Source organism: Anabrus simplex, chromosome 7 (genome assembly GCF_040414725.1).
Source record: "Anabrus simplex isolate iqAnaSimp1 chromosome 7, ASM4041472v1, whole genome shotgun sequence".
Classification (NCBI taxonomy): Eukaryota; Metazoa; Arthropoda; class Insecta; order Orthoptera; family Tettigoniidae; genus Anabrus; species Anabrus simplex.
This window is the reverse complement of record NC_090271.1, coordinates 8,573,897-8,597,502: the sequence shown is the minus strand read 5'-3', so window position 1 is coordinate 8,597,502 and position 23,606 is coordinate 8,573,897. Positions and strand designations below refer to the sequence as shown.

General features: G+C 38.3%; 1 protein-coding gene across 1 annotated transcript in view; it reads right to left on the bottom strand.

Moving 5' to 3' along the window:
• Window positions 1-966: 966 nt before the first annotated feature.
• The window catches only part of LOC136877207 (uncharacterized), a 131,481-nt gene continuing 108,841 nt past the window's right edge, over window positions 967-23,606 (bottom strand). The window contains exons 3-5 of the mRNA XM_067151041.2: window positions 20,329-20,448; window positions 1,509-1,591; window positions 967-1,420 (exon numbers count right to left, since the gene is read on the bottom strand). Of these exons, the coding sequence (XP_067007142.1) occupies window positions 1,274-1,420; window positions 1,509-1,591; window positions 20,329-20,448 (350 nt within the window). The 3' untranslated portion in view covers window positions 967-1,273. The remainder of the gene's footprint in view (window positions 1,421-1,508; window positions 1,592-20,328; window positions 20,449-23,606) is intronic.

Genomic DNA, 23,606 nt, shown 5'->3' with positions numbered 1-23,606 from the left:
CTTAACACAACAGAAAACATAAACTTTTATTGATCATTCACCTAGTATTGACATTGAACTGACGTCTTCTTTAGTCAAGTCTCTTGAAACTACTTCAGCTGTTTTCTTTTTTAAAGAATCCCTACGTCAAAGCCATTGTACCCTGTTCACCTTCACTCACCAGATATAGGAGTGGGAAGGAAGCAGCTCTAGACTTAATTAAGGTACAACTTGGTGTGAAAATGGGAAACCACAGAATACCATCTTGAAGGCTACTGACAGTGAGGTTGGAACCCGAAATGCAAGCTCACAGTTTTGATGAAACTTCTGGACAGAAATTTGTAATGTAAAATATTGGAGAAAAAATGTGTTCATGATGAGCAATTTGCTATCAAACTTGTGCATTAAGAACAGAAATATTTAATGAGGTTTTAAGAGGAAGGACAACCACAGCACAATAATTGTGCTATTTAAAATGTAAACGTAATTTAGCTTCAAATTTTATGAACATCTTAGAGGCTTTCTACAAATGAAAATATAATTTCATGAATATATGTAAATGGTAGCTTCGAGTTCCCATTATCAACATGCACTATGTCGCTTCCTGCATCGACTATTTCGTCTTCTCTTAGTCATTTGCTCAATCTTTACTTCTACAATATATTTGCCTCTCTGAACCACATCCTTGGTTCATGACTGCCACTAAGTTCAATCTAGCAACAGGACTTGTTACCACAAATGTAGAAACTGGTTATAAGTAAAACCTTATGCTTGATCTTGTAGAAATTACAGGCTTGGTCAATTTCAAAAGAACAGAAACCTGTAGAATGTAGGAGCATGATCACCTTATTCCAGTTCAATTTAAGAACTAGGCTAAGAAAGGTGAAACAGTCAAAACGGTTTATGCAGAAGGCAATACACAGGGCGAGGACCGACCCTACTTACCTCCCACATCACACACTCCACATTACAATGACAACATAATGATCAACAATAATTTGTTCATTTATTTTAGAATTATATCAAAATACATTATCAGGGGAAGGTACCACTTAAATAACAAGGAACTTGAGAAAGGACAACAGTCAGGGAGCAGCTGCATCTAGCTTCTTCATCATCCAATGAAAGAAAGCTAGAATTGAACAAGAAAATGCAAGGGGTATTGCTGATGCTTGAATCCATCCCCAAATACTGCAGCATGAAAACAGAATAGAATGGACCGTTACCACATTGTTCTTATAACATATACGTATTATTGTGCGGTTACTGTGGTAAGACTACATTAAGATGTTATTTACTCGTATGGGTCATCAGAAACGTAGATGGGCGATGGCGTCGGAATGATTCCCGAGGCCTTGATGACCACGGGCTTTGCTGGGCGGTCTTCCGGATCCGTGGGCAGGTTTTCTATCTTATGAACCACATCCTGACCATCCACAACCTGAAAACAACAAACGATTATAAACACGATGACAGTTCTATGAGCTCCCAGCTTCTTCATGCAGACAAACACAGGAACAAATACCCACCTTTCCAAAGACGGTATGATGTCCGTCCAGCCATGGGGTAGCGATTGTTGTAATGAAGAACTGACAGCCATTAGTATTCTTTCCTGAAAACAAATTGTATTTAATAAGGGATGTTGAAAACTACTGTATGCAAGATATGAACAACATAGGAGGCATGTTTTTAAGTAAGTATTGTTCTGACATTTAAAAAAGTAACAAAATTATTTAAACAATTCTTTTTGTACATGTAAGACCGCACTTGCCATATCGTGAAGCCAGGTTGTGATTCCATCCTCATAGAAATGTGCCACCTGATGTGCCAGCCACTGCAGCGCTGACCTCCTACATGCTTTTTCAAGTGTAGGAACAAGTAGTAGTCACTAGACACTGGGTGGTGGAGGATGATCAACCAAATGAGCAATGAGGTCTCGCACATTGTCATGAAGCTAAAGAATCCCATTTGCGAGCATGCCATGGATTGTGTGAGCACAGCTTCTGATAATCTAAGTGTCCTGACACATTTTCATAAAGAACACTACTTGAAATTTCAGGCAACTCATAACTTAGTGAAGAAATTATAAAGCATCTGTTTTATCGAAACTTTGAATCAAGTTTCTGCACCAAGTCTTAGTGACGACAGACTATGCCTCTTGTTGTGGCCTTCTTCGAACACTCTAACCCACTTCTATACACTTCAACAGCTTTCACGCCTTTTCCATTTAGAAAAGGAATTACACTCAGCGGGACCATTAATTATCACAGGCATTTTGAATGCACACAAACAAACGTAAGTAGGGGACAATGCTTCCCTAATTCCATAATGGCATTTGTGGCCATTTTTAAAAACAGTACTTACTTAAAAACATGTTTTGTACAATAAACTTGTGAAAAAAATATATGTACACAGTATTATAATCTAAAAATATGATTATGAAACAAAAGTAGACTCTTCACACAAACACATTAGCATATAGATGTATGAAATGATTTTAACATAAATTTGTTTGAAAGAAAGATCATGAACGCAGTATACGTACTCAAGACAATTCATGAACATGATTACTTGTAATGATAATGCCAACCAGGCATCCAGAAGGGCAAATGCTTATCTTAATTCTATACTTAAAACAGCTAACATCGGTAAAAACATAACCTTTCTCAAGATGTACCTTCATAACAACTTAGTTCCAAAATTCCTGAAAACAAACCAATTGAAATACAAACAGAACAATTTTTATCATTAATAACCAAAGACTACACTCCAGTCAAAAATGTAGTTCAAGGTTTTTTTTTGATGAAACAGAACAAACAATCTTAAATAAGGGACTCAAACACAAGTGGCAACCAAAAATCAGTCAAAGAAATACGTTATGCAATACAGCAGACACTGACAGGTATCTCACTCCTTTCTACTGATAAACAAGAAGGAATAAAATTTGAAGTTAAAAAATAAAACTACCAACACATACTTACAGATAACAATATCCCTCCTACTAACCATATCACTAACGTCCATTTATCCAACTTGAAACAAAAATCAATCAATCAATACTGATCTGCATTTAGGGCAGTCACCCAGGTGGCAGATTCCCTATCTGTTGTCTTCCTAGCCTTTTCCTAAATGATTTCAAAGAAATTGGAAATTTATTGATCATCTCCCTTGGTAAGTTATTCGAATCCCTAACTCCCGTTCTTATAAATGAATATTTCCCCGGTTTGTCCTCTTGAATTCCAACTTTATCTTCATATTGTGATCTTTCCTACTTATATAAACACCACTCAAACTTATTCGTCATCTCTCCGTTGACAGCTCGGAACATACCACTTACAAGTAACTAATCTCATTTTGGTCCGTATTGAACATACAATAAGGAAAACACTTTCAAGATTAAAATTATTGTGTCCACCTTTTCAATACAAATATATTTTAGTGATTAAAATCTACATGAATTAAAAACACCAGTTAGGGACATGTTTTGCCCTAATTATGGGCATCTTCAGCCTAATACTAAATCTTAAGGTCAAGAATTAAAACTATAAACATTGGCACTTAATAGTAAACTTAACTTAATACTAAATACAATGGGCTTATGTTTTTTACATAGTTTACAATATGTACATTAACTTTGCCAGAATTTACAAACAATGAATTAATTTATTTTATATGACTAGACATCCTAATTGTAGATTGGATTGATCACAGCGTGAATTGGGGTTTCTCAAATTGTATTGACTAGAGATTTATCACAGCGTGAGTTGGGGTTTCTTCAATTGTTATGGTCGCCTGAGTCGTAAGCATTGTTACAAAACCGGAACCTTGGTTACAGTCGTTCATGTTAGGGTATGAATCAGTTTGAATATTCCTTTAGAAAGAAGCATGGTTATGTATTAAGATTGAAGCATGTATATTGGAAACTATTGCTGATCGGATAAAAATATTTTTTTTTAATATTACGTCATTCTTGTTGATTAACTTCCCATTAGTGCATTGTTCAACCTTGGGAGGAATATGAGTTGTCTGAAATTGTCTTGTCGACGTTAGCTGAGACCAATTGTTCCGGTTGTGTCTGTATTGATGCTGTAACAGAGGGGCGGAGGGGAAGGGGGAGTGAGTTTCAAATCGTGCGTCCGTATTGTTGTTTGAGAGGTGTTACTCGAACTGGATTGGGCGGGACTGGCATTAGGCGTGGCTATTGGAGCGCATGCATTCTGTGATTTAAACATACTGGGCACTTTTTTCTGATTTACGGCCTGGATTAACCTCGGAGTTGTCTCATATAACGGATTTTTATTTTCAATGACATCGTTAAGATTATTATTTTTATTATAAGTTTGTTCCAGATAAATGTACAAGTTCTCCGTTTCGTTCAATAATTTCCTTTTCCCTAGGTTTTTAACGATCATCAAATCATTCTCTATTGAGGTGAACTTATGGCTTGTTTCAGTCATATGCTGGCTCATGGCCGAATACTTGTTATGCTTGGAAGCATTGTAATGTTCCAGATACCTTGTATAAAAGCTCCTCCCTGTTTGTCCAAAATATGTGAACTCACATTGGGCACATTTTAACCTATAAACACCAGATCCTGAGTAAATGTTGTTATTATTATTGACTCTATTGTGGTTGAGGAATATGTTCTGATTATTATTTATTGTCCTGAAGGCTATGTTGACACTGTGCTTTTTTAAAATATTAGTGATATGATGGATAGCCGGGCTATTATACGTAAATGTGGAGTAGCTGTTGACCTTTGATTTCTCTGGGACTAGGTTGGAAGATAGCCTAATTTTGATCTTATGAATTAACTGATTGATTACATTTACCTTAAAGCCATTGAACCGAGCTAACTGTCTTATGTAATTCAGCTCTGTTTCCAAACTTTTTGGCGAATGAGGAATTTTTAGTGCCCTATACATTAGACTATGATAGGCAGCTAGTTTTTGGGTCTTAGGATGTAAGGACAAATCTGAATGAGTAGGTTTCCTAAAAATTTGAAATTCAAAAGTGTTATTCAAGCGTGTAACTGTTAAACCCAAAAAATTTATAGAATTATTGACCTCATCTTCTTTGGTGAATTTGACGTTAGGATCTATTTCGTTCAGTGAAATTAATATATCGTGACTGTTAGTAATGTCCTTATTGATGATCACAAAAGTATCGTCAACAAAACTTAGCCACAAACTAATGCCCTTTATTTGTGAAATTACTGCTAGAATGCCAGATAGAGAGTCTTCCATAGCTAGGCCTAATGCTAGTCCCGCCCAATCCAATTTGAGTAACGCCTCTCAAGCAACAACACGAACGCACGATTTGAAACTCACTCCCCCTTCCCCTCCACGCTCCGCCCCACCGTTACAGCATCAATACAGACACAACCGGAACAATTGGTCTCAGCTAACGTCGACAAGACAATTTCAGACAACTCATATTCCTCCCAAGGTTGAACAATGCACTAATGGGAAGTTAATCAACAAGAATGACGTAATATTAAAAAAAAATATTTTTATCCGATCAGCAATAGTTTCCAATATACATGCTTCAATCTTAATACATAACCATGCTTCTTTCTAAAGGAATATTCAAACTGATTCATACCCTAACATGAACGACTGTAACCAAGGTTCCGGTTTTGTAACAATGCTTACGACTCAGGCGACCATAACAATTGAAGAAACCCCAACTCACGCTGTGATAAATCTCTAGTCAATACAATTTGAGAAACCCCAATTCACGCTGTGATCAATCCAATCTACAATTAGGATGTCTAGTCATATAAAATAAATTAATTCATTGTTTGTAAATTCTGGCAAAGTTAATGTACATATTGTAAACTATGTAAAAAACATAAGCCCATTGTATTTAGTATTAAGTTAAGTTTACTATTAAGTGCCAATGTTTATAGTTTTAATTCTTGACCTTAAGATTTAGTATTAGGCTGAAGATGCCCATAACTAGGGCAAAACATGTCCCTAACTAGTGTTTTTAATTCATGTAGATTTTAATCACTAAAATATATTTGTATTGAAAAGGTGGACACAATAATTTTAATCTTGGAAGTGTTTTACATACCACTTAATCGAGCAGCTCTTCTTCTTTCTCTCAATTCTTCCTAGCCCAAACTTTGCAACATATTTGTAACGCTACTCTTTTGTTGGAAATCACCCAGAACAAATCGAGCTGCTTTCCTTTGGATTTTTTCCAGTTCTTGAATCAGGTAATCCTGTTGAGGGTCCCATACACTGGAACCATACTTGAGCTGGGGTCTTACCAGAGACTTATATGCCCTCTCCTTTACATCCTTGCTACAACCCCTAAACACCCTCATAACCATGTGCAGAGATCTGTACCCTTTATTTACAATCCCATTTATGTGATTACCCCAATGAAGATCTTCCTTTATATTAACACCTAGATACTTACAATGATCCCCAAAAGGAACTTTCATCCCATCAACGCAGTAATTAAAACTGAAAGGACTTTTCCTATTTGTGAAACTCACAACCTGACTTTTAACCCCGTTTATCAACATACCATTGCCTGCTGTCCATCTCACAACATTTTCGAGGTCACGTTGCAGTTGCTCACAATCTTGTAACTTATTTATTACTCTATAGAGAATAACATCATCTGCAAAAAGCCTTACCTCTGAATCCACTCCTTTACTCATATCATTTATATATATAAGAAAACATAAAGGTCCGATAACACTGCCCTGCGGAACTCCCCTCTCAACTATTACAGGGTCAGACAAAGCTTCACCTACTCTAATTCTCTGAGATCTATTTTCTAGAAATATAGCAACCCATTCAGTCACTCTTTTGTCTAGTCCAATTGCACTCATTTTTGCCAGTAGTCTCCCATGATCCACCCTATCAAATGCTTTAGACAGGTCAATCGTGATACAGTCCATTTGACCTCCAGAATCCAAGATATCTGCTATATCTTGCTGGAATCCTACAAGTTGAGCTTCAGTGGAATAACCTTTCCTAAAACCGAACTGCCTTCTATCGAACCAGTTATTAGTTTCACAAACATGTCTAATATAATCAGAAAGAATGCCTTCCCAAAGCTTACATACAATGCATGTCAAACTTACTGGCCTGTAATTTTCAGCTTTATGTCTTATCACCCTTTCCTTTATACACAGGGGCTACTATAGTAACTCTCCATTCATCTGGTATAGCTCCTCCGACCAAACAATAATCAAATAAGTACTTCAGATATGGTACTATATCCTAACCCATTGTCTTTAGTATATCCCCAGAAATCTGATCAATTCCAGCCGCTTTTCTAGTTTTCAACTTTTGTATCTTATTGTAAATGTCATTGTTATCATATGTAAATTTTAATACATCTTTAGCCTTAGTCTCCTCCTCTATGTGGAGATTATCCTTGTAACCAACAATCTTTACATACTGCTGACTGAATACTTCTGCCTTTTGAAGATCCTCACATACACACTCCCCTTGTTCATTAATTATTCTTGGAATGTCCTTCTTGGAACCTGTTTCTGCCTTAAAATACCTATACATACCCTTCCATTTTTCACTACAATTTGTATGACTGCCAATTATGCTTGCCATCATGTTATCCTTAGCTGCCTTCTTTGCTAGATTCAATTTTCTAGTAAGTTCCTTCAATTTCTCCTTACTTCCACAGCCATTTCTAACTCTATTTCTTTCCAGTCTGCACCTCCTTCTTAGTCTCTTTATTTCTCTATTATAATAAGGTGGGTCTTTACCATTCCTTACCACCCTTAAAGGTACAAACCTGTTTTCGCATTCCTCAACAATTTCTTTAAACCCATCCCAGAATCTGTTTACATTTTTTCTTACCGTTTTCCACCGATCTTAGTTACTTTTTAGAAACTGCCTCGTGCCTGATTTATCAGCCATATGGTACTGCCTAATAGTTCTACTTTTAAGACCTTCCTTTCTTTCACATTTATTTTTAACTATGACAAAATCAGCTTCATGATCACTAATACCATCTATTACTTCAGTTTCCCTATAGAGCTCATCTGGTTTTATCAGCACCACATCCAGGATATTTTTCTCTCTGGTTGGTTCCATCACTTTCTGAATCAGCTGTCCTTCCCATATTAACTTATTTGCCATTTGTTGGTCATGCTTCCTGTCATTCGCATTTCCTTCCCAATTGACATCTGGTAAATTCAGATCTCCCACTACAATCACATTTCTTTCCATGTCGTTTCCTACATAGCTGATTATCTTATCAAATAATTCTGAATCCGTGTCAGTGCTACCCTTTCCCGGTCTGTACACTCCAAATATATCAAGTTGCCTATTTTCTTTAGAAATGAGCCTTACACCTAGAATTTCATGTGTCTCATCTTTAACTTTTTCGTAGCTTACAACTTCTTCTTTCACCAGAATGAATACTCCCCCTCGCACCATTCCTATCCTATCTCTACGATACACACTCCAGTTCTGTGAGAAGATTTCTGCATCCATTATATCATTTCTCAGCCATGATTCAACTCCTATTACAATATCTGGTAAATATATATCTATTAAATTACTTAATTCTATTCCTTTCTTTACAATACTTCTACAGTTCAACACTAACAATTTTATGTCATCCCTACTTGATTTCCAGTTCCCTGTTCCCTTATCACCGCTCCCTAGACCACCCCGTTCTAAGGTAACAATTTTATTGCCATCGGCAGTAACTCAATCTGAGTATATATAACTTCTTCCTGCATACATTGACCAGTTCAACTCAGTTTATGGATGTGTTTACAATGACTAAATAGACCAATCCTGGCATAAAACATACGCCCTCACAAATCACACTGAATGGATGGAGGAGGGAGAGGCTGTAATTGACGGAGTTTTCTTGCTTGTCGCTTGGCCTCTTGATGTCTGCGGCATTCTCTTTCAAACAAGATGACAGCGGTGGATGTAGTGTTCCGCCACAGTGAGCGGTCCACAGCACATTCTTCCCATATCTGTGTATCTACACCAGTTGTCTTCATGATGTGTTTCAGCTGGTCATTAAAACGCTTAAGAGGGGCTCCATGAGTTCTACTGCCGGAACAAAGTTCACCATAAAGAATTTGGCGGGGAAGCCTGGTTTCACCCACATAGTCCTCCCACTTAATATTCAAGATGAGTCTCATTGTCTGTTGGTGGAAGCGCTCGATATCACAGCATTAGTGTCCAAGTTTCACAGCCATACAGCAGCGTGGAAATGACAACAGCTTTGTACACCATGAGTTTGGTATGCAGTTTTACGTCGTTATTCATGAAGACTGTGCATTAACCGTCCGAATGCTGCATGAGCAGCCCCAATTCTTTTATCAACATCTTGTTCACAGGTACACTGTTTAGACAAGATGCTTCACCGATATGAAAAGTGATCAACCTGTTCCAGTGTTGTGTCTAAGATGGAAATACTGAACTCAGGAAGTGTTAATCCTGGGGCAGGTTGAGCAAGTACCTACGCTTTTTTCGCATTAATGGCAAGACCAAAGCGATCACATGCAACAAACTTATATTATATTATATTTATATATATAAAATAAGAGTTTTGTCTGTACATTGCTCAGAATTTGAAAATAATGGTATTTCTGTATCGGTCATGTCCACAGTAACAAGGAAATGCACATTTTACTTTTCCATAATTTCTGTCTGTCTGTCTGTCTGTCCGTCCGTACGCCTGTCTGTCTGTCTGTCTGTCTGTCTGTCTGTCTGTCTGTCTGTCTGTCTGTCTGTCTGTCTGTCTGTCTGTCTGTCTGTCTGTCTGTCTGTCTGTCTGTCTGTCTGTCTGTCTGTCTGTCTGTCTATCTGTACATGCATCACGAGAAAACAGCTGAAGAGAATTTAATGAAAATCGGTATGTAAAGTCGGGGGATGAGCCACTAGGCTATAAATCATTTTATTCACGCTGAGTGAAATGGTAGTTTAGGGGAAGGCCTAAAATTTAATTCTCAAATATTTATACTATTAGTGGTCCTATCGATAAATACTACATAACTAAAGTTATATAGAATTAAATTTCCAATCATTTATGTCTTACACATTTTTATGTACCGGCTGTGATATCAACAAAAACACAAATTCATGAATATCTGTGTTAAGTCCATATCAACGCCGGGCCATGAGAATATGGGTCAACAGAATTTAATAAAAATCGGTATACAGAATTGGGTAATAAGAAACTACAGTCTAAGCTATAAACAATTTTATTCACCCTGGATGAAACTGTAGTTGAGGGGAAGGCACCTAAAATTGTATTTTTAAATACTTGTGTTATTGGTCCTATCGAAAAGTACGACATAACAGAATTTATGGAGAATACAATTTCCGACCATTTATATTTTATTCGGTTTTACCATACCGACTATGATCAGAGTCAGAAGGAAACTAAATATGAAGGCGTACATTATCGAAAGCGCATAACATTGATCAACAATAACACTACATTGACCATTGTTTGTTGTGATGTTCTTCATCTCTTATGCTACCCCCCAACTCCGATAGATGGGATTACTGCTGCATACCAAGTATAACAGCCTGACTGAATATTGGCAGGAAATAGCTGAGGAGTTAGAAAACTTTCTTCTTCAGCATGTCATTCCTCTGGGTCATACATTTTCTGATACCGTACTGCTGGTACGTAACTCACTGGTTCCTCATAGTATTCCAGCTATTCGATTCCTACTCTGATGCACTGCTTTGAATGATCAGTGTGTACGCTTAAAGCAGAGGCTCACTTAGTAGTAGTAGTAGTATGACCTGGTCTAAAATTACAATTTAGGCCTATTCCAAATTATAGCACCACAATTCACTAAATAACTCAAAATTCAACCCTGAGAAGAGCCGTTTCTTAAGAAAAGCTTCTTCTTCACTGCTATTAAATACATTCTACATTCAGTTTATTTCAAATTAGCAGTAAAGAGGGGGTTTCTCCTCTGGCTTGGAGGAAATTTTGCCTCCAAGCCAGATAGATTTTTCTGCCAGCAGCGTAGTGAATTGAGATTTTGCTACTCATTGGGTACTCCTAGGAAACAGATTAGTAAAAGGGCATACTTATTGTCCTGTGACTCTGCACCCTGTTCGACCCCCCCCCCGAAAAAAGACAAAGGGTGTTCACGGATCATGGCTGTGTGTGGTTTGGTCATTCCAGCTCTGGAACTTTGGACTGTTAGATCGGCAGTGAAGTACTGTTCGTTAAAAGTGAGAAAATGTGTGGTTTTTCATTTGATCGAGTATTTGATATGTAAGCATTGCACCATTCCTACTGACGTCATTGTAATTACCTATGTTCATTTCTGTAGGGAAAACCACTAAGACAGTCTTTCTGAGGATGTAAATATGCAGGTGGAGAGTGGGTGTCTGTCATTATCATGAAATCTCCCCAACCTGATTGTTACTGATGGTAGGCAAGCGGGCGTACCATTACATTGAAAATTCCCTAACCCAGTCTTCATATGAGAAAAGACTTTGGTGACTTCCCCGTCGCGTTTCTAGGGTGATGTTAAGAGCTATTCAATTTGATACAATCTTGATCATGTGTACACTACCTACCATAGAATTCTGTATACAATGTAGAATTCCGTAGCGAAGCACGGGTACATCAGCTAGTTATATAATAACAATCTTATAATACCATAACTAAAACAGATATGGGAAACATTACAGTAATAATGGACAAAAACACTTATACTGATAAAAAATCTCGGACATATTCTGAGTCCTGGCCCTCCTTGTGCTCAGGCGGCTAGGACTATACAATCCACCGGTGGTCCATAACCCATTAGAGGAGAGATCCTCACTTGGACTATGTGCAAGTAGGGCAGCATCCTGCTTCATGAATCGACCGAGCTCAGAACATTTTAAGCAAGCCTCGGACCTATGGGAGTAACGGAGTTCCACTCCCATTTGACAGGCGAGGGACTCCTTGGAAGCAACTTGGCAAACGAAATGGAATTCGATGGGGAGCTATCAATATTAATGGGGCTTATGGAAGAAAGAAAGTAGAACTGGCTGAGTCAGCAAAGAGGATGCATCTGGATGTGCTAGGAGTAAGTGATATTCGGGTAAGGGGAGATAAGGAGGAAGAGATAGGAGATTATAAAGTGTACTTGACGGGTGTTAGAAAGGGAAGGGCAGAGTCTGGGGTAGGGCTCTTTATCAGGAATACCATTGCACGCGACATAGTTTCTGTTAGGCACGTAAATGAGCGAATGATGTGGGTAGATTTGTCAGTTGGAGGAATTAGGACAAGAATTGTGTCCGTGTATTCACCATGTGAGGGTGCAGATGAGGATGAAGTTGACAAGGTTTATGAAGCATTGAGTGACATCGTGGTCAGGGTCAACAGCAAGGATAGAATAGTGCTAATGGGCGATTTCAATGCGAGAGTTGGGAATAGAACTGAAGGATATGAAAGGGTGATTGGTAAATGTGGGGAAGATATGGAAGCTAATGGGAATGGTAAGCGTTTGCTGGACTTCTGTGCTAGTATGGGTTTAGCTGTTACGAATACATTCCATAATAGACTATATCTTAACAGACTTTGAATTCAGAAAATCTGTTAGGAATGTACGAGTTTTCCGGGGATTTTTCGATGATACAGACCACTATCTGATCTGTAGTGAACTAAGTATCTCTAGGCCTAAGGTAGAGAAAGTAAAATCTGTCTGCAAACGAATAAGGGCAGAAAATCTCCAGGACAAGGAAATTAGATGGAAGTACATGGATATGATTAGTGAGAAGTTTCGAACAGTAGACAGTAAGCAGCTTCAGGATATAGAAAGTGAATGGGTGGCATACGGGGATGCTGTAATAGAAACAGCAAGGGAATGCCTAGGAACAACTGTGTGTAAAGATGGGAAAAGGCGAACATCTTGGTGGAATGATGAAGTGAGAGCAGCTTGTAAACGTAAAAAGAAGGCTTATCAGAAATGGCTCCAAACAAGGGCCAAGGCAGACAGGGATTTGTACGTAGATGAAGGAAACAGAGCGAAACAAATAGTTGTTGAATCCAAAAAGAAGTCATGGGAAGATTTTGGTCATAACCTGGAAAGGCTAGGTCAAGCAGCAGGGAAACCTTTCTGGACAGTAATAAAGAATCTTAGGAAGGGAGGGAAAAAGGAAATGAACAGTGTTTTGAGTAATTCAGGTGAACTCATAATAGATCCCAGGGAATCACTGGAGAGGTGAACATCTTTTCAATGTAAATGGAAATCATCATGGTGGTGTTGCAAACAGCCAAGCTCATGGGGAAGAGGAAAAGGATGTTGGTGAAATTATGCTTGAGGAAGTGGAAAGGATAGTAAATAAACTCCATTGTCATAAGGCTGCAGGAATAGATGAAATTAGACCTGAAATGGTGAAGTACAGTGGGAAGGCAGGGATGAAATGGCTTCATAGAGGTAAAATTAGCATGGAGTGTTGGTAAGGTACCTTCAGATTGGACAAAAGCAGTAATTGCACCTATCTATAAGCAAGGGAACAGGAAGGATTGCAACAACTATCGAGGTATCTCATTGATTAGCATACCAGGCAAAGTATTCACTGGCATCCTGGAAGGGAGAGTGCGATCAGTCGTTGAGAGAAAGTTGGATGAAAACCAGTGTGGTTTCAGACCACAGAGAGGCTGTCAGGATCAATTTTCAGTATGCGCCAGGTAATTGAAAAATGCTACGAGAGGAATAGGCAGTTGTGTTTATGTTTCGTAGATCTAGAGAAAGCATATGACAGGGTACCGAGGGAAAAGATGTTCGCCATACTGGGGGACTATGGAATTAAAGGCAGATTATTAAAAGCAATCAAAGGCATTTATGTTGACAATTGGGCTTCAGTGAGAATTGATGGCAGAATGAGTTCTTGGTTCAGGGTACTTACAGGGGTTAGACAAGGCTGTAATCTTTCACCTTTGCTGTTTGTAGTTTACATGGATCATCTGCTGAAAGGTATAAAATGGCAGGGAGGGATTCAATTAGGTGGAAATGTAGTAAGCAGTCTGGTCTATGCTGACGACTTGGTCTTAATGGCAGATTGTGCCGAAAGCCTACAGTCTAATATCTTGGAACTTGAAAATAGGTGCAATGAGTATGGTATGAAAATTAGCCTCTCGAAGACTAAATTGATGTCAGTAGGTAAGAAATTCAACAGAATCGAATGTCAGATTGGTGATACAAAGCTAGAACAGGTCGATAATTTCAAGTATTTAGGTTGTGTGTTCTCCCAGGATGGTAATACAGTAAGTGAGATTGAATCAAGGTGCCGTAAAGCTAATGCAGTGAGCTCGCAGCTGCAATCGACTGTATTCTGTAAGAAGGAAGTCAGCTCCCAGACGAAACTATCTTTACATCGGTCTGTTTTCAGACCAACTTTGCTTTACGGGAGCGAAAGCTGGGTGGACTCAGGATATCTTATTCATAAGTTAGAAGTAACAGACATGAAAGTAGCAAGAATGATTGCTGGTACAAACAGGTATGAACAATGGCAGGAGGGTACTCGGAATGAGGAGATAAAGGCTAATTTAAGAATGAACTCGATGGATGAAGCTGTACGCATAAACCGGCTTCGGTGGTGGGGTCATGTGATGCGAATGGAGGAGGATAGGTTACCTAGGAGAATAATGGACTCTGCTATGGAGGGTAAGAGAAGTAGAGGTAGACCAAGACGACGATGGTTAGACTCGGTTTCTAACGATTTAAAGATAAGAGGTATAGAACTAAATGAGGCCACAACAGTAGTTGCAAATCGAGGATTGTGGCGACGTTTAGTTAATTCACAGAGGCTTGCAGACTGAACGCTGAAAGGCATAACAGTCTATAATGATAATGTATGTATGTATGTATGTATGTATGTATGTATGTATGTATGTATGTATGTATGTATGTATGAATATTCTTATCGGACCGATCAAAAATTTCAAGAACAGTCCTACATATAAATTATCTCAATATATAGAGAACTTTCTTAATATCAACTACAAATTTCATAACAAAACAACTATTAAGAATTTAGTTGCAATATCACTAAAACTTTAAACATACAACCCAGCCATTCTTTACATTTCTTCGATATTACCAACATATACTCAAACATCCCAATAAAAGAAACTATCATTCTCATAAATAACAATTTATGAAAACATAGTCATTTGAGTACCATAGAAATTAACAAGTTCATTAACATTTTAAAATTTGTCTTAAATAATAACTACTTCACCTTTAACAATAAAATGGACTCCCCATGAGTGCACCAGCATCAGGAATCTTTTCAACACTTCAAATAAGTTTTCATTTTCAGTAATTTACAAACTTACCTGTAAAGATTGCAATGTCAGACAGATAGAAACTTTTCAACAAGATACTTTTAGAACATATTTAACGCCTCTACATATCCAGCTATTAGCAAACACATGACAGATTATGGACATTTTTTTTTACAATAGAACAAGACATGGAAACCCTTTACTTCGGTAACAAAGGCAAATTTATGAAAACTTCAATCAATCAATCAATCAATCAATCAATCAATCAATCAATCAATCAATCAAACAATCAATCACCACTGATCTGGATTTAGGGCAGTCGCAGATTCCCTATTGTTGTTTTCCAAGTCTTTAAGTTCAAAGAATTTGGTAAATTATTCCAATCCCTAACTCCTCTTCATATAAATCAACATTTGCCCCAGTTTGTCCTCTTGAATTCAAATTTTACCTTTATATTGTGATCTTTCTACTTTTAAAATCACGACTGGACTAATGTCATTCTGCCTGCTGTCATTTCTTGATGGATACAGTACTTTTGCACCCATCTCTTGGCACAGGCCAGAGTAAAGTGTAGCTTCCAAGAAAGTCCCAGTCAACATCCATGGCTGTGACAATATGGAAGTTGCTGGGGTATGGGTAGTGCTGAGTAATGACATTCGGAGCATCTGAGTGTTATGAAAGGTGCTGCTCATAGGGTCAGCTGTGCTGCAATAGTACTTTCTGACCCAGTGAGGAAAGCAATGGCAAACTACCTCACTCCTCATCTTGCCTAGTATGCCTCATTTTGGTGCTGCCATTGGTTTTTGCAGTTTCCTTATAACCGCATAACCTTTGGTGGTGCTATTTGAGGATCCAACCAGCCTCTGGGCTGATGACCTAACAGACAGACAATGTCATTCCGTGCTCTCTCTCCACTGATAGCTCAGAACATGCCACTTACAATAATACCAATATAAATGGTCCGTTATTGGACATTATAAATTTTCCAGCCGACTCATTCCTGGTTGCCAGCATATTGCCCCTGTCTGCTAAGTTGGGTTCATCAGTTGGTAAATAGCGCACCCACCAAGACGCATGGCTAGTGCATACCGTGGAGGCCACTGCCTAGGCTACTTGGAGCCACCGGCAGTGCCAAATGCACCATGAGAGACTTTGTCTCAGTTTAAAAAATTGATGCCTGAATTATTTGTCCGAATGTAAATAGGGCAAATGCTTCTGCAATGGCATTTGTGACCAGTCTACAGATATACGTACTGAGCATGCATGCTCTGAACAACGATCGAAGCGCTGCAGTGAAAAGCAGTACTTAAAACATGCTTCATAGGTTAAAATAGTTTTGTACATCTACTCGCTAATGTGCTATTAATCTCATTTAAGTGTTTGATGGCTCGAAGAGCCAAAACATGTCCACTTGTGAATTGATTCAGTGGCTAAACTCAAGTCAGTGCAGACCAATATGAGCAATAAATCTCTTGAAGATAGCAGCGATGGGCGATATTTCATGAACTGTGATTTTTTTCACTGATACTTAAAAAATTACTAGTAACATTGTTACTTGCTACGCTGTTACTGTGATCAGCCATGATTTCATGGTTTCACTCCAGTGTGATTACTGTGTGCCCTTATAACCCTATACATCGCACTAGTGAATGTGACTGGCCATGGTATCACGACATGTGGTAGGGGATTAGGTCAAGGAAGGAGCATCACCGTGCTCGCCAACCGTATGGACATTTGCAGATTTAATGTTTTCTAACAGAGTCAAATTATTGCAAGTACTCATAAAAACTGAACCTGCTCCTTCCGAACTTAAACCTCGTCATCGCTAGTAATATCAATTTTAGGAAATTGTCATGCAGTGTGATGTTATTGTTACAATTAAAATTGAAATAATTGACAAGGAGATTCCACCTGTTCAATACCAAAGAATAAGAAATGTAGAGAATTACATTCTCATTTAATAATAATTAGAAATGGTACCGGTTTCGACCCTAGTCCAGGTCATCATCAGCCGATTAAGAAATGGAAGACAATGCATAGGATCAGTAGAAGAAGCAATATGAAAAGGAATTGAACGGGGGTAGACACTGTAAAACTCAGAGGAAGTAAAATACAAGTCATTCAAAAGAAAAACAGTGCGCAATTCTCTTAGCGGCAGCAAGGCACACGTAGCGCTAGGCAAAGTCCCACAATGATTCCGAATAGCGGAGGACTGTTCAAAGCCAGTTATTTAAACACTGTCAGGCATAAAGTCACATCACAATCGAACACATACGAAGGTCCATATTTGTGTAGGAGTTGAAGACGAGCAGATTCATTGAAGCAACTTGCCAGCTCCCGGTGATCAGCGCGACACATTCAATATCAGGCACTGTGGTTTCAAACGCCAAAGTAAAATGGAGAATAGCTTGACGATCCAGTTATTTTCCTTGGTTGCGGGAAAGTAAGTATATAGATAAATATAATACAATTCAATATAACTGAGTAAGTAATTGTGCTCCTATAAAATCTTAGAACAGTTGACGTGAAGAAACAATTGTGAAGAGAAAAAAATATAGTAAAAAGCGCAATACCGGAAACAAATGAAAACGTATATGCACAGTGCGCAATTTTTAGATTGAAGTAGTCGAAATCGGCGTAAGGCAGGAGTTGAGTATGGATGAGAAAAATCGAAATTAAGGTGGAAATGAATTTTTTTTTTTTGAGAAAAGATAGAATAAATTAATAGACGAAGAGGAATAGTGGAAAAAAGAGAAGAGTGAAAGAAATTGAAGATTAAATGGTGTTGAGGAAGGATAAGGTAGGGAGATGAAGGAGGGGTAGTTTAGGGTGGGTTAGGAGGGTGGGTTATTGGAGGTAGAAAATGTGGGTAGGAACTTTGTAAGGCATGGAAAATAGAATTGGGGTTTTGAAATTTAGAATTTTTGAGAAGAAGAATTAGGAAGTTGAAAAGGATATTTGGTTTTTCAGAAATGTCGTTTAAGTTGAGATTTGGATTGAAGTACTGATCAAGGTGGATAAAGTAATTTTCAGTAGTGTTTAAGAGGGAACCTTTGTTTATAATTTTAAGTATTTTCATGTCTTTTTCAATATTGGTGAAACTATGCTTGGAGTCTTGTATGTGTTGTCCTATGACAGAGAATCTATTGTATTTAATGGTGTTGATATGTTCGGAGTATCTGATATTGAAGTTGTGGCCAGTTTGTCCGATGTAGGAGGAATTGCAGTTGTTGCATTTGAATCTGTACACTCCCCCCGTTCATTTCCTTTTCATATTGCTTCTTCTACTGACCCTATGCATTGTCTTCCATTTCTTAATCGGCTGATGATGACCTGGACTAGGGTCGAAACCGGTACCATTTCTAATTATTATTAAATGAGAATGTAATTCTCTACATTTCTTATTCTTTGGTATTGAACAGGTGGAATCTCCTTGTCAATTATTTCAATTTTAATTGTGATATTCTTAAATACAGAACAATGAAATTTTTAACTTTAAATGTTATTGTTAAGCACATGTTCAAATTGCATCATGGTTCATGGGACTTGCCTAGAATACTAACAAATATGCATTCCTCCCTCTATTTTTGGAGGGCTCAGGGGGATTTTCCTTTCCTACCTGTGATATTTCCACCTGAGTTCAGTATAGTATTAGGAGGCAAGTTGACAGAAATGGCATCTTATCGAAAGAGGAAGAGTAGCAATCTATGACAGTTCTTGTACGTCAAGTCATTGTTCACGAAACAATAACAAGGCACTCTGCCGGGCTGAGTAGTTCAAACAGTACAACACTGTTCTTCTGAGCCCAACTTGGAGATTCGATCCTTGTTCAGTCCGATGGTATTTAAAAGTACCCAAATACGTCAGCCTTGTGTCGGAAGCTTTACTGGCACATTAATGAACTCCTGCGGGATGAAATTCTGGCATCTCTGCATCTCCAAAAAGTGTAAAAGTAGTTAAAGGGATGTGAAATTAATAACAAGACACTCCCATGATCGCAACCACACCACGAGCGGTCCAAAGATTGTGATCACGTCACGCTGTAACTCGCTCATCACTACAAGATAGGCGCATGTAGCCTCAGGGTGTGTCTTTTATATGAGAACAACATGCTATGCCAAATATTTGTCTGTCAAGGAGTGGTGGTTACCATTCATTCGTATAGTGAAGCACTTTCACATCGCACCGTCTGCTCTTAAGAAGAAGGATGATAAACAGTTTGATGAAATAGGAGCTCTCTTGGTAAGAACTCACTATAAATACCAGTCATGTCGTCACAAAACATTCAGTCATCTGTCCCAGGGTCTTCAAATTTGAAAATTCTTCTGGGTATGCCCGAGTGCTCCATTCATTTCACATGCCCATAGCACGACAGGGGGCCAGATGTTGCAGATAGCTCCAGTCAACAGGTAAATTGAAGATGATGTTGTGATTTCATGCAATGTCAACTTCAGATGTTAAAAATCTGCATATCTGTGCTAAATAAACCTATTTTCTTGAATGAATAGCGATGTTTAATCAGAAGTTTCATGGTGGGAGATGTCAGCGTGTAAACAAATTTCAATGCAAAATTAGCATAACATTGCATTACATTCACCCAAACTGAAACTGAGAAAATGAGTTGAGACAGATCAAGAAACACAGGAACTGACCTCTGCTATGAACACAGCAGAAAGTGCATGGAATGCCATCTACATGAGCATGCAGATGCAAATGAGCCTTTCTGCTGTTCAAATATTCATGCGTTCAAATTTATGAAAGTGGAAGATATTTTGTTTTCAGCTTTTGACCGAGTCTACAGTGGTAGGAATATGGCTGTATTTTGTGCTTGATGGGCCTGGTCCAATACTTTCTGAACTTAAGCCTCTATGATTTTGATCTGATTTTGAAGGTCAAGGAACAGCTTCCGAGCTTCAGGCTGTAGAGCTCTCCAGTTAGCATGCTGATGTCTACTGTATATGGAGGGTTGCAAGAAAATAGTCACCACTATTCAAGTACAAACCCTCATACTTGAGAAGGTTTCATTGCTCACAATATTAAAAAAAAGAACTGAACTCAAAATGTTGGGAGGATGTTTTACGTCACCTGCGTTTGCCATGCTGATAAAGCCAGGTCCGGTGTGGTGAACGTCGAAGTTCTCGTCGTCAAAGTACTTTCCATAAATACTTGTAGAACCAGTGCCATCATATTTAACAATATCACCACCTGAAACACAAACATACTAACATGTCGCTGTGCTCACAGTGGAAACAGAGGAAGTAATGTCTTCTAATTGAAAAATAAAGTTTTGCAGAAAAAATATATTTTAATGATGGTTTTAAACTTATGTCTTCAACTCCAACTCTGTAATGGATCTCACAGGTGAATTCTTTTACACAGTACTTAATTCAGAAAAAGGTAATGAAAACACTAGTCACAAACATAAATGGATGATAAAACACTAGATAAATAGAGACAAACTGTTACTGTTTTGAATGCTGGGGCACAACAGCACTCATCATCGTCATCATCTTCTTCACAACGTGTGCTGTATGTTACATAACTGAGAAAGATATTATGTGGTGTTGCCATGTTCACTGAAACTGATGGGAATCTGCCAACTTTCTAGTGGTGTTGTAGACTGGAGTGCCATAAACAAGTCTGGAATGAATAAGGTATTATAATAATAAGAAAAGAAGAAAAAGAAAAGCCATATGTTATTGAGTTAGCCCATAACAACTCTTCTTTGTTCTTTTTTCTCCACTTCTTTTTCTAAATAAGAAATGAGAAGAAGAAAAGAAAAACTAGGAGCAGTAGTTGATCGAGTAAGCCCTCATCAACTGTTCTTTTTCTGTCTTTCTCCACCGCTTTTCTTTAGGAAGAAGAAAAAGAAGCCAAAAAACCTAATGGGTCATATTTGATTCAGTAAGACCTCAGCCATTGTTCTTTTCCTTTTCCCTCACTTTTCTTAAAAGAAAAGAAGAAGAAGAATGGAGTAAGTCCTCAGCAACTTTAGTCCTTCTTTCTTTCTTTCTATAGCTTTTTCTAAAGGATAAGAAGAAGGAAAAGAAGAAAGGAAGAAAAGAAAGAATGAGAGAAGGAAAAAATGAAGCCATATTTGATCGAATAAGCCATCAACAACTGTTCTTTTTCTTTCTTTTTCCACTGCTTTTTCTAAAGCAGAAGAAAAAGGAAAGATGAGAAAGAAGGAGAGGATGAGGAAAGAAGGAAAAAAACCATATTAGGTCAAGTAAGCCCTCAGCCATTGTTGTTTTTCTTCCTTTCTCCACCACTTTTCCAATACAAGTGCGGTCCAGTACGATTATAGATGTTTACCCCGGAGGACAGAGTGCATACCAACCGCTTACGGGTGCATCTGGGTTAATTGGGACTTACTTATTTCAGCCCGATGCGTCGTGATTATGACCTGGTACAATTATTGTTTCACTCTTTAACATGTCAGGTTGGCGCGTAAATCCATAGCATTTTTCTTTTGCATGCTAGTACTCTGCACATTGTTGTTGTTGTTTAAGTCATCAGTCGATAGACTGGTTGGATGCAGCCCTCCATGCCAACCTATCCTATGCTAACCTTTTTCATTTCTATGTAACTATTGCATCCTACATCTGCTATAATCTGCTTGTCATATTCATACCTTGGTCTACCCCTATCGTTCTTACCGCCTACACTTCGTTCAAAAACCAACTGAACAAGTCCTGGGTGTCTTAAGATGTGTCCTATCATTCTATCTCTTCTTCTCGTCAAATTTAGCCAAATCGATCTCCTCTCACCAATTCGATTCAGTATCTCTTCATTCGTGATTCGATCTATCCATCTCACCTTCAGCATTCTTCTGTAACACCACATTTCAAAAGCTTCTATTCTCTTTCTTTCTGAGCTAGTTATCGTCCATGTTTCACTTCCATACAATGCCACGCTCCAGACGAAAGTCTTCAAACACATCTTTCTAATTCCTATATCAATGTTTGAAGTGAGCCCTTGTGCTAGTTGCATCTTATGTCCTCCTTACTTCTGCCATCTGGGCCGATGACCTTCGATGTTAGGCCCCTTAAAACAACAAGCATCAACTTCTGCCATCATTACCCAAGTAACAATATTCATCTACTTCCTTTAAGACTTCATTTCCTAATCTAATATTTCCTGCATCACCAGCCTTCGTTCGACTACACTCCATTACTTTTGTTTTGGACTTATTTATTTTCATCTTGTACTCGTTACTCAAGACTTCGTCCATACCATTCAGCAGCTTCTCAAGATCCTCCGCAGTCTCAGATAAAATAACAATATCATCGGCAAATCTCAAGGTTTTGATTTCTTCTCCTTGGATTGTGATTCCCTTTCCAAATTCCTCTTTGATTTCCTTTACTGCCTGTTCTATGTAAACATTGAAAAGCCTGCCTCACTCCTTTCTGGATTGCTGCTTCTTTTTCAAAGCCCTCAATTCTTATCACAGCAGACTGATTTTTATACAGATTGTAGATAATTCTTCGTTCTCGGTATCTGATCCCAATCACCTTCAGAATCTTAAATAGCTTGGTCCAGTCAACATTATCAAATGCCTTTTCTACATCTACGAATGCCATTTATGTGGGCTTGTCCTTCTTGATTCAATCCTCTAAGATCAGACGTAAAGTCAGGATTGCTTCACGTGTTCCTACATTTCTTCTGAAGCCAAACTGATCTTCTCCCAACTCAGCTTCAACTTGTTTTTCCATTCTTCTGTAACTAATACGTGTTAAACTCTGCACGTAATGGCTTTATTTATTGACTGTCATTTTTGTTTTGGAGTCCGGCTCCATGGCTAAATGGTTAGCGTGCTGGCCTTTGGTCACAGGGGTCCCGGGTTCGATTCCCGGCAGGGTCGGGAATTTTAACCATAACTGGTTAATTTCGCCGACACGGGGGCGGGTGTATGTGTCGTCTTCATCATCATTTCATCCTCATCACGACTCGCAGGTCGCCTACGGGCGTCAAATCAAAAGACCTGCATCTGGCGAGCCGAACTTGTCCTTGGACACTCCCGGCACTAAAAGCCAAATGCCATTTCATTTTCTTGTTTTGGAGAACATGTGTTGTCATTCAAGTTATGTATTGAATTGAGTACTGCTGTGGATATCAGAAAATGTAGTGTCAAAAGGAACATTTCCGACATATTCTTCTCTTTGGGTTCAACAGAAGGCTAAAGGCAGCAGAGGTGGTGTAATGCCATCCGAGGGAGCATGGCCTTTTAAGGAGGGTCACCGCTACAAATAAATTTCATGTTGAGCCCGTATTGTCACTTATATAAGTGTTATAAATATTCAGTGAAAAGTTCCACCTTTACAATATAAAAGTTATTTTATTAATTTTGAAATAACATATAC